Source organism: Argopecten irradians, chromosome 13 (genome assembly GCF_041381155.1).
Source record: "Argopecten irradians isolate NY chromosome 13, Ai_NY, whole genome shotgun sequence".
Classification (NCBI taxonomy): domain Eukaryota; kingdom Metazoa; phylum Mollusca; class Bivalvia; order Pectinida; family Pectinidae; genus Argopecten; species Argopecten irradians.
The window spans coordinates 13,420,016-13,436,248 of NC_091146.1; the positions used below are offsets into that span (position 1 = coordinate 13,420,016).

At 35.2% G+C, this 16,233-nt stretch overlaps 2 protein-coding genes across 2 annotated transcripts in view; both read right to left on the bottom strand.

Annotated features, from left to right (window-relative positions):
* Nucleotides 1–3,310: 3,310 nt before the first annotated feature.
* LOC138306063 (uncharacterized) lies at nucleotides 3,311–11,245 on the bottom strand. Its single transcript, XM_069246409.1, has 11 exons — nucleotides 11,068–11,245; nucleotides 10,249–10,650; nucleotides 9,786–9,974; nucleotides 9,199–9,297; nucleotides 6,372–6,503; nucleotides 5,963–6,109; nucleotides 5,623–5,795; nucleotides 4,872–5,232; nucleotides 4,384–4,521; nucleotides 3,909–3,998; nucleotides 3,311–3,393 (listed from the first exon to the last, which is right to left on the bottom strand). Exons 1-11 carry the CDS (start codon nucleotides 11,111–11,113, stop codon nucleotides 3,356–3,358), a joined length of 1,815 nt encoding a protein of 604 aa, XP_069102510.1. The 5' UTR covers nucleotides 11,114–11,245; the 3' UTR covers nucleotides 3,311–3,355.
* A 980-nt stretch (nucleotides 11,246–12,225) lies between these two features.
* LOC138306652 (peroxidase-like protein 3) overlaps nucleotides 12,226–16,233 on the bottom strand; it is a 35,186-nt gene continuing 31,178 nt past the window's right edge. The window contains exon 8 of the mRNA XM_069247094.1: nucleotides 12,226–15,431. Within this exon, the coding sequence (XP_069103195.1) occupies nucleotides 15,371–15,431 (61 nt within the window). The 3' untranslated portion in view covers nucleotides 12,226–15,370. The remainder of the gene's footprint in view (nucleotides 15,432–16,233) is intronic.

The window sequence follows — 16,233 nt, forward strand, 5'->3', positions numbered from 1 at the left end:
CGCACGGTGTCTGTTTCAGAGATATTTGTAGGGGCCAACGAAGTAGTGACTATCGACCTAGCATCTAATGCTAATCAGCCGATTATCGTAAGATATCCGGGCGATAACCGGTCTATTCTTCGGACATCGTACGAATATCTTACGGATAGTTGTACCAGGCTCGGCCGAATGTCGAGGCATGTGTACCTGAGACAAGATATGTTTAGAATGACGCACGTGTCCCGTGCTTTATAAAGGGGGTTTGCAAGTGAAGGTAACTGAGCAGAGCAAAAAGAAAAATGGCTGCCATTTCCTTAGATACGACACTGTCATAACTGGGGAATGACTTAGAAATTTTTTTCGAAAAAAAAATATTTCATTATATTTATATATATATATATATATTTAATTTCGAATGCATGCTTTTTTAACTACCCGTTGAAAATAGACATCCGTTGAAAATTGACCTCGGGTCATTTTTCAACGTTGAAAACGGCCCCGAATGCCGTTGAAAATTGAATATGCCGTTTGAAAATTGACAGCATCTAGAGTCAATTCTCAACGGCAGGTCTGTTGAAAAATGACCTTAGTACATACACATATATAGCTGTTGCACAAACATAATTCTCGAATTCTGTTATCGCCATTCCGAATATAAGCGCCCCTTTATTTAAATTACGTAGTCACCGCGACTTAAAATGAAATTTTATATTGTTATCATCGTAACAAATACCTCATTTAGATATTTTAGGTGCTTGTGTGTTTATTACGAAGAATACGACACTTCAAACTTTTATTTTTCTATAGTCATGTTTTTCGTATCCCCGGGACTAGTACATACATCAATGTATTGGGACGTGTCTGGGTGATAATAATTTTACCCATATTGCAAACTGAGCGGATTTATCTTCCTGTTATTTTCTGTTCACCTTCGCAAACAAAATAGGTTTTGCGCGTTCCGTTTCAACATGCGTGCAAGTAATTGTATCATCTCCTTCATGTGAATTTGACTGGTGCACGTACGAACAAGTTGTTCCTGAATGAAGAATCCCTCTGAGTAGAGTTAAAATTTATATTCACTTTCCCATGCTTCGATAATGGTATCAGATCAGTTGATCCTTTTTCAAAAATTTCACTACTACCCGCGTCAGAACATCGGGTTTTTCTGCAAGTAGTGCTTCAGTCTACTAGCATTGGTGATGCTACGCAAACCTTCAAGGCGATATGTTCCTTTCGGAAGAACAGATTCAATCTTGTATGGACCATCGGGAATCAAGCTTTCTTCCTTTTCTCGTGTTTTTCTTGGTGTTATGAAAAAAGGACTTATGGAATATCGTTTTTAACGCTTTCTTGTCATGTAATGTTTCTGTCGACCCTGTGCCCGCTTCACGTGTTCCGATGCCTGTTTCCGCTATGCAGCTAAGTTGACAACACTCCACCTCCCTCAACTGCAGAGCGGCTCATCTGGTTAATCCTCTCAACAACAGATAAATCCAGTTCAACTGACAGCACAGCTTTTTTACCATAAACTAATAAGAATGGGTCTATATTGGTAGACTCGTGATTCACCGTTCTGTATGCAAACAGGACAAAATATAACTTTTCTTCCAAGTCGTCGCTATTTCGTTTGTATATTATGTGCATTGTGCATAGTGTCCTTTTATACCTCTCTGTAAAGCACCCGGTCTGTGGATGATAAGGAGAAGCTATTCGATGCTTTATCCCCATTCTTTTGCAACAAACTAATTTTATTACGTTGCAAAATTCGCGTCCATGCTCGGTTATAAGAGTTTCTCGAACACCATGATTCGAGATGAAATGTGCATTCTTATACTTAGAATAGCTGTAGCGTCCACACACTTATTCAGGTATTCGGTGAATGTTAATATGTTTTTATTCCCAGCAATACAAGAATGCATGTATTATATATCTGCGTATGGATTAGTTTTGTTGTGATCTGCCTATGGTTGTATTGTGGTGTTGTGTGAGTTTGTGTGTTTTGTGAGTTTGTGTGTTGTGTGGTTGTGGTGTTCTGATATCGTGTGTTGTGTTGTTCTGTGTTGTTGTGTTGTGTGTTGAATTGTGTGTTGTTGTGTTGTTGTTTGGTGTTGTTAGTGTTGTGTGATGTGTTGTTGTGTTATGTGTTGTGGTGTTGTGTTGTGTGTTGTTGTTTTATGTTGTGTTGTGTGGTGTTGCAGTGTTGTGTATTTTTTGTGTGTTGTTGGTGTGTTTTTGTGTGATGTGTGGTGTTGTGTTGTTGTTGTTGTGTGTGTTGTTTCGTTGTGAATTGGTGTGTGGTGTTGTATTCTTTGGTGATGTTTTGTTGTGTTGTGTGATGTTGTGGTGTGTGTTGTTGCGTGGTGTTGTTGGATGTTGTTGTGTTGTATGTTGACGTGTTGTGTTGTCGTATGGTGGTGATGTTGTTGTGTGTTGTGATGTTGTTGTGTGGTGTTGTTGTGTAGTGTTATTTTGTGTGTTGTTGTGTTGTGTTATTGTGTGTTGTGGTTTTTGTGTGTTGTGAGGTGTGATGTTGTGTGGTTTTTCTCTAGGTACAAAAATAAAGCAAACCAAACTAACTAATGCATTTTTCCGACAACTTTCTGCACTAATTTCTGCACTGATTTGTTTCATGCTATCGTAAAAATCGATAAAAATGTATAAAAAATAAACTTGGCCTTTAATAAAAATAATGAGCTTGAATTTTGGCATTCATTTTTTCCAAAGTTAAATAGATAGATCAAGTCGACTTAGGCCAGTAATCGAGAAAGTTGGGTTACGTAATAAAAGAAAACGAGTTCTTATGGGGCCACCTTTCACTTTCAACGGGGACCATTTTCAACGGGTTCGTGTGAAAAGTGCACTCAGCGGGCTAAAATGTCTAAAAATCATGGCGAGAGTACATCCTATGCCTAATCGGAAAGGGTTCTGATCAAAACATTAGCATAACAGGATTGTCATTAGTTCCAGGCAAACTACATCTTCTTAATAAAAATCAAAAGGTTTTTTTAAAAACAATAATAAATTACGAAATATATACGGATAGCCTAAGGTTGCTACCGTCTCCACCAAACACTGCAATATTGCCAGCGCAATTTATGTGAACAATGAAGATTAATTTCGCTATTTTGCCGTCTGAACTGAAATGATCGTCAACTAACGCGTGATAAGAAGAAAACAAATTATTTTGCGATTCTATAGCTAGTAACTTTTCCTTTAGAATTTAAAAATTATAAGCCGTTTCGGAAAGATAGAGGGCCTTTAACCCGGAATAAGTGTCCAATGTATAAAATCCAAATAATATACAAAGAGATTAAAAAAGGAAATGCGTCAGTGTTGTAGAAAATAAATATTTATTAACAAAGTTTTGTACAATGGCTTAACCATGGTAACGCGAGCCACCGTAACTGGGGACAGCTAGAAAATAAAAAAAAGTATGATTAAAGGATATTAGATACAAGGCATGTTGTTAGGTTCGCTAACAATATTGTTGCTTACATTTAGAAAAAAAAGTAAAATATGATCATTTTGTCTATGCGACATGTCTGATAATAGAAACTAGGATAATCTTAGACTTGTATAAGATTTATGTTGCGAAAATTTATAAAGATAATCTTTTCCTAGTGTTTACAGTCCTGTGAATTTTACTGATAATGACATTACCAGTATCAGGGGATTGTAATTTACTACAAAAATCTCTTAATATTCTTATTATCGTTACGATATAAACATATATTATATCATTACAGTGATACGTATATTACATTATTACATTGAAAACACTCATTACATTTAATCATGATAAGGAGAAATTGTGGTACGTTTAGCTACCACAAGGGATATCTATGATATTTTCACTTATTTCAATAATAATGACGACCTAAGCCACTAAGCCATAGAGACATATATCAGTTATTAAATGTGGTACTTACAGCTCTCACAGAGACATAGTCGACAGTGGGCAACGTCATACTTAATACAGGAAGGGTTACAGTCGGGCGGTAATGGGGGACATGAACTTCCTACAAAATAAAAACGCCATCTGATATCCAGATCTTCTACAGATTATATATAACATTATGCTGAAGGTTTATAAAAGGAAAATAGGGTAACATACCATCATCTGGTTCTATGTATAATTTCAAATACTAGTTCTCCAAACGGAGAATATATATAAACATTAAATAGTATAAATATCCCTTCCACAAATTTTCGGCCTCTTGGCCATCTTCAGGTACAAAGAAACACAAGTAAAGGGATATTTATACTATTCAATGTTTAGATTTATATATATAGCATCAATGGAGGCAACGCAAAATGAAACGCTATCACAATAAACCACTTTTAATATACATTTACTTGATACAGTTTTTAATCATACAAACTAACATTGGTACCGGAACTTACCTGAAGTCCACCCACCACTACTAGTGCCCAGATGGTAGCCGCCATTGCTGTTACCAGAAATGCCCATGTGCATTCCTCCGCTACCGGAAGTCATACCGCCAGTCAAAACACCCATCATAATCCCTCCGCCAGAATGACCTAGGAATAGGCAAAAGATAATGCTTGTCATATAGGTAATAGAAATGTTTGCAGATATTTGCAGCCGCAAAATTAGTCATACAAATGTATTTCATGAGATTACATTATCAAAGAGATGGATACATACAATCGATTTCGACGTATTATACTGTAATCAACTAATCAGGGCCCTGTTGTTCAAGAGTTCACTTTTTTACAATTATTTTCAAAAACTTTTTACTACTTGTGCCTTTCAAAGAATTGTTTGTAGACACCAGTTTTCCTCGTGTTTGATCATTACACCGACTAACAATATTACCAATCTCTCTCAGAAAAAAAGAAAACAATAAACAAAATAGAAAGATCCGAACCTGTGTGTGCGGCTGACTGCGTAACATACACGGGTTTAGGTCTGGTCCCCGAAGTCTCAGTGTACACAGGTCTCTGTACATATATTGGCTGGTAACCAGAGGTTTCACATTCGTGACAAACTTCCGGTTGTTGTACATACACTGGCTGTGTTTGAGGCTTTGGTAAATATGTCGGTTTGTAGCCGGTAGTGCCACATTCGTGACAAACTTCGTGTGTTTGAGTGGTAATCTGTTGTGTTTCAGGCCTGGGATGGACATATTGTGGTAAAGGAACGTACTGCGTCTGCGCGGTACCGCAATCATGACAAACTTCCGGTCGTTGTACAACTACCGTCTGGTACTGGGGCTGAGGTTCCGGTCTCTTTAAATGTAGAACACGACAGTGTGTTAAATACATAGATAATTCTGTCTGTGTTTGGATAGACACAATTCATGCACATAATTCAATGAAATAGTAATTTCAATTCTAAATGCGTTAACTAAACTGATCAAATGTCATGCTTCGTGGGTAGACATATGTACACATTGTGTTAAAATTAGTATATTAGATAACGGACTGAGATACATTACTGATTGAATCCCGCTGTTTACTGGCCTTCATTGACAGTTGAGGACAAAACCGATATATTTGTAGCCTACCGTTTCTTGATTCTGCATGGTTACACTGTATCTAAAATTGTTTTCCCCCATTTTCCCCTAGATTATGATCAGTTCTGACCAAATAAGTATAAACGGTAGGGACAGGTTTTACCTCGATGACGTAATGAGGACGTTCGTCACAGTTGTACTGACATTCTGTGGATGGCTCAGTGATGTAGATCGGCTCTGGCTGAGGGGCGCAATCGTGACACCCCGTCCCCGTATTTCCGGTTACGATTATCGTCTCTTGATGCGTCACTTCCGGTGTAGGCCCCAGTTGAATGACTGTTGGAAATTAACATTGAAGATGCTTTTTAAGTGTTCAGTCTATTCCCAGACACTCTTTCATAAAGTTTTGAAAAAGACAAAAATATGTCAATTTTTAGGAATAACATTTATAAAACCCATTTTGATTGGTTCTGACAATGACACGTGAGTTTTGATTGGCTTACTTTGCTGTACAGATTGTACACATTGGCATGTTGGGCAGCCATCTTGTCCACACTGATAACCGGTCTGGCAGTAACTCTGACATGATAACGAGACTGGACAATACAGAGGACGCTCTATAGTCACCTGCTGCGTTGCTATACCAACCACTACAACAGTATATGTACACATATTTTAAGACAACATGTAACTCGCTACTACAGTGATTTGCTAAAACTAAAACGTTAATTATTATCCGAACGTATTATGTGAGGAAGAGCATCTTTAATCCTTTCAATTAGATATGATCAGAAATTAAATTCCTAATGTCTACAATTATTGTAATATTATGTACTATTGTGTAAGCAAACACTTTGTTGGGATTCTTTGTCTATTTTCTTTATTGATGTCTGGAGTGTAATTATGTACTACCCGACGGGTGTATGCATTCACACGTTGGACAGCCATCAGTCCCGCACGTGTAGCCGACAGAACACGTGGAGGTACAGGTCAAGGTCGACGGACAAACAACTTCTGTTACGACCTGTTGTTGCTGTTGTTGGCCTGTGAATGAAGACGCATTACATATGATATATCAACTTATGGATCAACATGTAGTAACACATGACATATTAATTAACGGATCAACATGTTGTAACACATGACATATTAGTTAACGGATCAACATGTTGTAACACATGACATATTAATTAACGGATCAACATGTTGTAACACATGACATATCAACTTATGGATCAACATGTTGTTACACATGACATATTAATTAACGGATCAACATGTTGTAACACATGACATATCAACTTACGGATCAACATGTTGTAACACATGACATATCAATTAACGGATCAACATGTTGTAACACATGACATATTAATTAACGGATCAACATGTTGTAACACATGACATATTAATTAACGGATCAACATGTTGTAACACATGACATATTAATTAACGAATCAAAATGTTGTAACACATGACATATTAATTAACGAATCAAAATGTTGTAACACATGACATATTAATTAACGGATCAACATGTTGTAACACATGACATATTAGTTAACGGATCAACATGTTGTAACACATGACATATTAGTTAACGGATCAACATGTTGTAACACATGACATATTAATTAACGGATCAACATGTTGTAACACATGACATATTAATTAACGGATCAACATGTTGTAACACATGACATATTAATTAACGAATCAAAATGTTGTAACACATGACATATTAATTAACGGATCAACATGTTGTAACACATGACATATTAATTAACGGATCAACATGTTGTAACACATGACATATTAGTTAACGGATCAACATGTTGTAACACATGACATATTAATTAACGGATCAACATGTTGTAACACATGACATATTAGTTAACGGATCAACATGTTGTAACACATGACATATTAATTAACGGATCAACATGTTGTAACACATGACATATCAACTTATGGATCAACATGTTGTAACACATGACATATCAACTTACGGATCAACATGTTGTAACACATGACATATTAATTAACGGATCAACATGTTGTAACACATGACATATCAACTTACGGATCAACATGTTGTTACACATGACATATTAATTAACGGATCAACATGTTGTAACACATGACATATTAATTAACGGATCAACATGTTGTAACACATGACATATTAATTAACGGATCAACATGTTGTAACACATGACATATTAATTAACGGATCAACATGTTGTAACACATGACATATCAACTTACGGATCAACATGTTGTAACACATGACATATTAATTAACGGATCAACATGTTGTAACACATGACATATCAACTTACGGATCAACATGTTGTAACACATGACATATCAACTTACGGATCAACATGTTGTAACACATGACATATCAACGTATGGATCAACATGTTTTAAAACAGAAGTCTCTGAAATACCGTACAGCTGTATTATATATTTCACGAGCGGAAGGCATACTGCGGTTCATGCCATGCTGAAGTCAATATAACATTGGGATGGCTGTATCTCCATTTGCCCACTTTTTCAAACAACTTGCAATCTGCAGAAACTTGTAGAAATGCTTATAGTGTGATAAGAAGGACGTGCATTATACATGTATATACATGACAAAGTTATTTGTCAAATCATACAAATTCAAATGCAAATGTAAGTTTTGCGGGTTACACTTTCGCTATTACAGTGTAACATTTAAAACAAAAGATATCTCAATGAATCCAAATATTGCATTGAATAAATCGTATACGGTATTTAATTTATTATATTCAATTATATCAGGTGTGATATATTAGGGAGCATCTTGATTTAAAAAAAAATATCACCCTTGATGAAAAATATCTTTATTTTCTCGATGGCTAACATACAAATATATATACAGTATGTTTGACTTTTTTGTCACTGAAGAATTGGAATTTCGGTACATCAGTACAGTTTGATATATATGGTATATAACTGTATATGGTATAATTAATTAGATACAAGTACATTATACGTTTGTTTCTACATGTACATACATGTTTATACTGTTACATGTATCATCCGATAGAGTTAAACAGTGTCTTGTGATATATTCTCTGTATCGATCTGTAGCTACATAATTTAAGTGCACATGCCAACATGTATATATATTACAATCATTGTTGTCTTGACAAAGTCTTTATAATAATAATAGTGGAATATGCGTATTACTAATAATAATAAAAATAAACATCGCATATTTGTTTTTAACTAATTCTTGAAATTGCAACAGTTTGTAAAAAACCCACTTTTTCTGACACTTAATTCTCCTAAAACTTGGATGCACTTTTGGTCTCTAATTCACCATTCTAATGGTGAAATTTATAAAGATTTGTCTGTCAAAATATATAGTATTGTTACTGTACTGTATAAATGCCTATTGGTATCTCTCTATTTCCCCACTTTGACAAACTAAAGGTAGCTCAGGTAAACGAACACAGGTAAGCACAGGTAAAAAATAATATGGAACTGACTATAATTGGTTTTCCATTGTTCTCCTATACCAACACTTTTCTTTGTTCTCTAAAAAGTGGGCAAATGGAGAACACACCATTTGGGAAAAGTTATTGGACAAAGGAGGTGGGGTAAGAAATAGAGATAAAATTGACATTTAAAACGGATACAAAAATTAATCAGAAATACAACATATTCGTAGTTGTAAATACTATCTGGAGATTAATTAACAGACCTATCGAAGTCATCGCCATGTATGCTCCTCCAGTCACAGATGTAGATGAAGTAGTGAAACCAACACTCGATCCGGATGAACCACTAGAAGACGGGTTTTCTATTTGTAATGAGTAAACATATATAGATACATGCGTTGGTATGTTTTTCATTTCACATTTTCAAACACACATATAACAATGCTATACACAAATGAAAGGTAATGTGGGAACAAAATGATTAATAGACACATCAGTAAAATAAAGTCTTATTTAAACAGATTCGTGGTGGATTTATTTACCAACTGGAGAATTTAAAAGACGACAATGTCAAAATGCGGAGGAAGTAACGGCATTTGAACTATATGTTTTGTTATCTATTTCCCTAAGTTTGTCGTTAATTTATTTACTTTGGCAGGTTTTTACTTTTAAATCGTTAAACCTTTTGTGTTTTCGTTTATCTGTTATTTTGCTTTTCCGCCTCGCGTCTTTCCATACATAAAAAGGTAAAAGACGAAATGCAAGAAAAAAGGCACCATGGAATCAGTTTTAGACGAAAGTTAGACGAAGGAAATAATTGATTAAATTAGACATGACGTGATTGTCTTACTGTTATCACATGTACACGACTGGCAGCCGTCCGGCCCCTCCGGCCCCAGACTGTAGGACCCAGCACACATAGATATACACAGTTTAGTGGCAGAACAATCCTTCTCCGTCGGACCGGAAGTCGGCGAATTGTGGAAAGGTGAAATCGACCCGAACGCTGACATATCACCGCCAGCTATCATACCGCCACCTAGTAAGGGAAACCGTCAAAAGTATTCAAAATTATTTCCATATTTAATTTTATTCGTAAGCTTTTCTTACAGACACAAATGAGCTGCATGTTCAAAGTTATTGAATGATCGGTCGGAAAATGTTCAAAAAGTCAAAAAAATTTCAATTGCTCCAGACTTCTAAAATATCGCGATAACAAACATCATATTACATCGCAAGCAGTGGAAACTTTCATTTCCAAAGTGGCAGCTACTCTCTTTCGCTTAAAAAAAGAAAGAAAAGAGGATGAATACCTGGTCCACACGGACATGATTGACAGCCGTTTTCGTCCACTACCCGACACCACTCCGGACACAGAACCCGATGACGTATACACTGGAACCCCATGACGCTGAACATTTTGTTCCCAGGACCTCCCATCGCCGGGTTACCAGGAGCGCTCGGTCCCCTCATTGGACCAGACGAGGCTCCGCCCATTCCCATAGGTCCACCACCGAAAGGTCCACCATTCATATGTGCACCTCCGGACGACATCCCACCCATCCCATGAAACGGACTTCCGCTTCCGCCGGAACCTCCCATACCGAAACCACCACTACTACCGGAACTTGATCCAAACGGCATGCCTCGCTTCTGAAACCGTCCAGACTTTGACCTGATCCTCTCCGATCGGAAGTTTTCAATGTCTTCAGAAGCTGGTTAATATATGTCAATTTATGTCAAAATTGTTGCAATTTCTCACAAATCTATATATTTTCTATTCTGTCACTGAGAATATCCTACGTGGTAGCTGTAGCATTTACTGGATAACTTACACATAGTAGCTAGTCACGATTGCAAAAGAAATACAATCATGTATTATACAAACTGTATTTTTCATTTAGATTTTTATTATCCGTAGTTGACGCTTAATTAAGAAACTTGAACAATAGTAGAGCAAAAAAAAAAAAAAAAAAAAAAAACAAAAAAAAAACAAAAAAACAACGCTAAAGTAACGCACAGTCTTTCAAAACAAATATAAGATAATGACTAGTATTTTATTTAGCTAATAACAAAACTCGTCGGTCCAAAGTGTCCCGTTACATCTCTAAATTTACCCGTAAATGTCTTACCTTGAGACTGTAACACCAGTGTTGAGAGTATCAAACAAAATAACATCTTCGTTTCACAATGTATAGTATTCAGTAAATTATATAACACGTAGGTGCGGACTTATATTACCCAAGGTATGGCGTCCGACTAATTTATTTGAATGATTTTGATACAATGTACATGGGATATGACGGGTGAGCATGTCTGTGACAGCTGCACGACTATACCGAGGACCACATTGGGGATATCCTGTTAATTTAGTCACAGCCACTATTAGGAACAAATAGACATGTAAACGATAAATGTCTTATACTTTTATCGTGATGCTTGTATTTCTCTTACTATGATTTTTGAAGAGTTTCCTAAACTGTTGATGATTTTAACTATTAAAACTTCTAAATAAAAAAACATCGAGCAGAGTACCTGCCCCTGTCTTTAGCCCCTTCAACAGTGGTGATCTACATATCGATGTGAACGTGACTGTATTGAAGACCAAGGGAGATAACCAACAGGTTCCTGATCGTCATATCACCCGTAGTGACCATGCATGGTAGATAACACTGGAGATAGGTTAAAACCCGTGTAGTGATATACCAGTGCTGATAAGTCATCAGAAGGACCAATCGGAACACCTCGCCCCCGTGGAACATGACGAATGTTGAATATGTCTAGACTTGATTATCTGCCTTAGTTTTCTTCTCTCCGCTAGGCTTCGCTCCGAAAATACAAAAGTATTTATAAGCACAGCCAAGCTGAGAGAATTGGTACTAAGGCAGGTAATCCAGTCTAGGGAAAACATATATAATGAAGCGAAGTGGACTGAATAGTGATGTGAATGTGCAAAGTAAATAGGACAATATCACCATAGAAACAATAAAAAAAAACTTTGAAGGACGTTGATTTGTGTATCACCAAGAAAGCGTTGGAATTACGTAAATATATCAAAGGCCCACTGCCTTTCCGAAACTGATTTAAACCAATACATATCTTTTTATATTATTGTTTTTTTTTAATTTAAGTTTTTGTGTCGGAAAGGGAGTGGGCCTTTAATCTTAATCAAACACAATAGTAATTTAGAAGACATAAAGACAAAAAACAAACACCCAATCTTGTTTTCAAATTAGCTTATTTATTTTCTATAGAAGACCACAAAAGGCCATTGCAGCAAGAGATAGTCACGTATCCTCTGTTGTTAGAGTAATCGAAATATATAAAAACAATTTTTGAAACACAGTGCATTCCGTTATGTAATCGTTGTACAGAACTGTTTTTATGGCATGTTCATAAAAATCTATTTTGATGAAATAATATTAGATGTATCATTGACCCGCAGTTCTATCATTAGCACGATTGAAGTTACTTCTGATTATACTATATTCTAAGTCACAGCTAGTCATCGCTATGACTTCATGTACTAATGTCTTTGCATATTACAAAGTTAACTCCCTTACGGATGGGTATCCATTGTGACGTCATTATTTCGTAAACGCCATTCACTTCGTCGCTTTCTCCGAAAACTATGACATTACGCTCGCAAATACATGACGTCACAATCAATACCTACCCGTAAGTGCAGACAACTTTATAATGTGTTACAAACATTATCTTGAGAATGTGTCAGTATCACGAGTCAAAAACAAACTTCATGTTAAATTAAACGCAATAGCAAACGTTTCTGATTGAAATCAAGGGCTTTTCCATAGGATTTGCTACATTACAATAACGTCTTTTACTATAAAACATACACTTTGTTTATGTTACATCGAATGTCAAACACATTTTATGTAACTTAAACATATTACTTCCGATGGTATGTCTTAGTAGATCATAGAATATTCCGAACAAATACAATATGTTTACTACATTTGTGCATGCTGGTCATTTTTGCCGTGTGGTTTTAGTTGATCGAATCGTTTAAAATAATGTCACATATCTAACACAGGGATGCCCAAAACATCGGCTTTTACGACAAATATGTAATACAAAATCAAAACAATAGATTTGAATTGATTAAATTGATTAAATTTGATTTAATTGATTAGAAAAACACCCAAAAAACCATAAAAGCGGCCTAATTATAAGAATATACCCAAATAATTAACACAAAAGCAGAATAAGCATAAAATTCAGACATAGATTTTTACAATTGATAATTTACGCAAAAGAAGGATATACATGATTTTTACGACAAGCATTTAAGTTGAATGACACAAAAACGGCATTACTACAGATTATTTTGACTAAAAATTATCATAAAGTGGCTTGCTTAAACATAAATTTCACTGCAAATAATGACCGTATACGTCGTTTAAATATAGACATACATGTATATTATACGATAAATCAACATCAAGATAGACAAGAAGATATCACTAGACATATCTAATACAAAAGCAGAATAATCCCAGAATTTAACTACACATGATTAACACGTCAAAATATAAGATTTTACAACTATAACCTTATAAGCGATCTAAACATATCTTTTACGACAACTTCAAAACACAAAAACGATCAAACATAAGATTTTACCACAAATAATTCACACAAAAGCGACCTAAACATAGATTTTACCACAAATAATTCACAAAAGCGATCTAAAAATAAATTTTACCACAAATAATTTACACAAAAGCGATCTAAACATAGATTTTACCACAAATAATTCACAAAAGCGATCTAAAAATAAATTTGCCACAAATCATTATCTCAAAAGCGATCTAAACATCGATTTTACGGCAGATAATTAACACAGAAGCGATCTAAACAAAGATTTTACCGCAAATAATTAACTAAAAAACGATCTAAATATAGATTTTACGACAGATAATTAACACAGAAGCGATCTAAACCAAGATTTTACCACAAATAATTTACAGAAAAGCGATCTAAACATAAATTTTACCACAAATGATTCACAAAAGCGATCTAAAAATAGATTTTACCACAATTAATTTACACAAAAGCTATCTAAACATAGATTTTACCACAAACAATTCACAAAAGCGGTCTAAAAATATATTTTACCACAAATAATTATCTCAAAAGCGATCTAAACATATATTTTACGCCAAATAGTTAACACAGAGGCGATCTAAACATCAATTTTACGATAAATAATTAACATAAAAGCGATCTTAACATAGATTTTACGACAGATGATTAACACAGAAGCGATCTAAACATAGATTTTACCACAAATAATTTACACAGAAGCGATCTAAACATAGATTTTACCACAAATAATTTACACAAAAGCGATCTAAACATAGATTTTACCACAAAAAATTTACACAAAAGCGATCTAAACATAGATTTTACCACAAATAATTTACACAAAAGCGATCTAAACATATCTTTTACCACAAAATTTTTACACAAAAGCTATCTAAACATACGATTTTAGGACAAATAGCTAACATAAAAACGACATAAACATAATATTTCACCACGAATTATAACACAAACACGTACGACCTAAATAAACACGACATTTCTAACAAAAGCGGCCTAACATAAAATTATTACGACAAATACACAAAACAGTCTGAACATCAGATCTTATGACTAATACACAAAGACTAACTCAAACTTCAAAATAAACGATACAAATGTAACAAAAACAACTTAAACAACAGCTTTAACGACCACTGTGTACGACAAAACACCAAGTATAATGTTATACGACAAATACATATAGCTAACGCGTGACGGATTATCACTAACAAAATTTGTTTCGATATCCCAATTAAAAAAAACCTACATAGTTGGTTAAACAATTGCTTATTAGTTTTAGAACATTTGATCCATGTCTATTGTGACGTCACCATATCGCCTGGTTTTGCCGTTTTTTCAAGGGTGGAACAGCCATTTGAACAGCTGTTTTCCGTGATCGCTGGCAGGACAATTGTGACGTCACAATGACTATGACGTCATTAAAAGCTATTTAAAAGTTCATAGTCATATATGACTGCAAAATTGCACTTGGTAAGTTTACATAGTGGAAGTGCAGTAGGAATGTAATTATATTTGCCTATGACTTCATTAATCCAAAACACTCATTTCAGAATAATGCATATACTTCAATTTGAATAGCTAAATTCAGTTCAATTACAGTTTAGTTTCACTACGGTGCCTATAGATTCTCTGTCACAGACGGGCTACCTTGATAAAGATAAAATTTAATTCAGGAATAATTACTATTCGGTCAATGCTTTTCATCTACGGTGTTCCAAACTGTTCTGTATTATATATGGTTTTTTTTTCTCTCAATAGGATGATGGTTGTGGGTATATGTAGCTGGCGCAGATGTCGATAGGTTGTTCAGCAGAACACGTTCATATCTAGATCAGGGAGCTGGCTGCACAGTTGCGTTGGGTTAGAACTGAAATAACAAAATACAGCTATAGACTGCTATTTTCTCCCATACGTCACAGGAATACCCCGTAATGCTAGGGAAAGATTAATAGAATAAAACTAGAATCCTTCCCTACTTGTGAGGATGTGACAACGAAATCACAACCCGAGGGGTCATTTATGAACGCCCAACTCGAGGCTTGGCGAGGTTTGCACATTCATGAATTCCCCCGAGGATTGTGATATGTATAGGAGAAACACCGAAAACTGTGGAATAGTCAACATAATGAATTGTTCGAGGCCCGTAAGGGCCAAGAATTATTCATTATCTTGACTAATCCACAGTTTGAGGCGTTTCTCGTACTTAAAACATGGCATCGAATGTCACTGGTACTCTCCACTATTACACTTGATATTTGTAACTATTCCACAGCTCCAAGTAAACCTGATCTATAAAGACCTTGAGATTTATTCGTGATGCATTTCAATATCTCACTAAGAAAGCATGCATCATGATTTGCACGAACTTTTTGAGAGATTCGTGTGCCGATACTATATAGTACTTACAGCGAAACATTTACTCAAAAAAGTTTTCACTGTTCAGCGTGGAAGACCATATATATGTACATTTATTATATTATGTAGCTCTACTTGCAGATTTTAACACTGAAGTGATGATTTTTTTTAAATAAAGTTTAAGTGATTTGGCCAAAAACGTCTTAATGCAGGACAGAGAGCTGATCAAGATTTGGAAAAAAAAGTGTTCACCATGATTTCTTATCATTATACTACATGTACACAAAAAAAAAAAAAAAAAAAAAAAAAAAAAT

Excerpts from the sequence above, each read along its gene's own strand:
- LOC138306063 (XM_069246409.1), bottom strand. The coding sequence starts at position 11,113 with ATGTTATTTTGTTTGATACTCTCAACACTGGTGTTACAGTCTCAAG. Across the intron at positions 9,298-9,785 it reads GTCGTGTACATGTGATAACA|AAAACCCGTCTTCTAGTGGT; the intron begins GTAAGACAATCA and ends CATTACAAATAG. Across the intron at positions 3,999-4,383 it reads TAGTGGTGGGTGGACTTCAG|GAAGTTCATGTCCCCCATTA; the intron begins GTAAGTTCCGGT and ends TTTATTTTGTAG.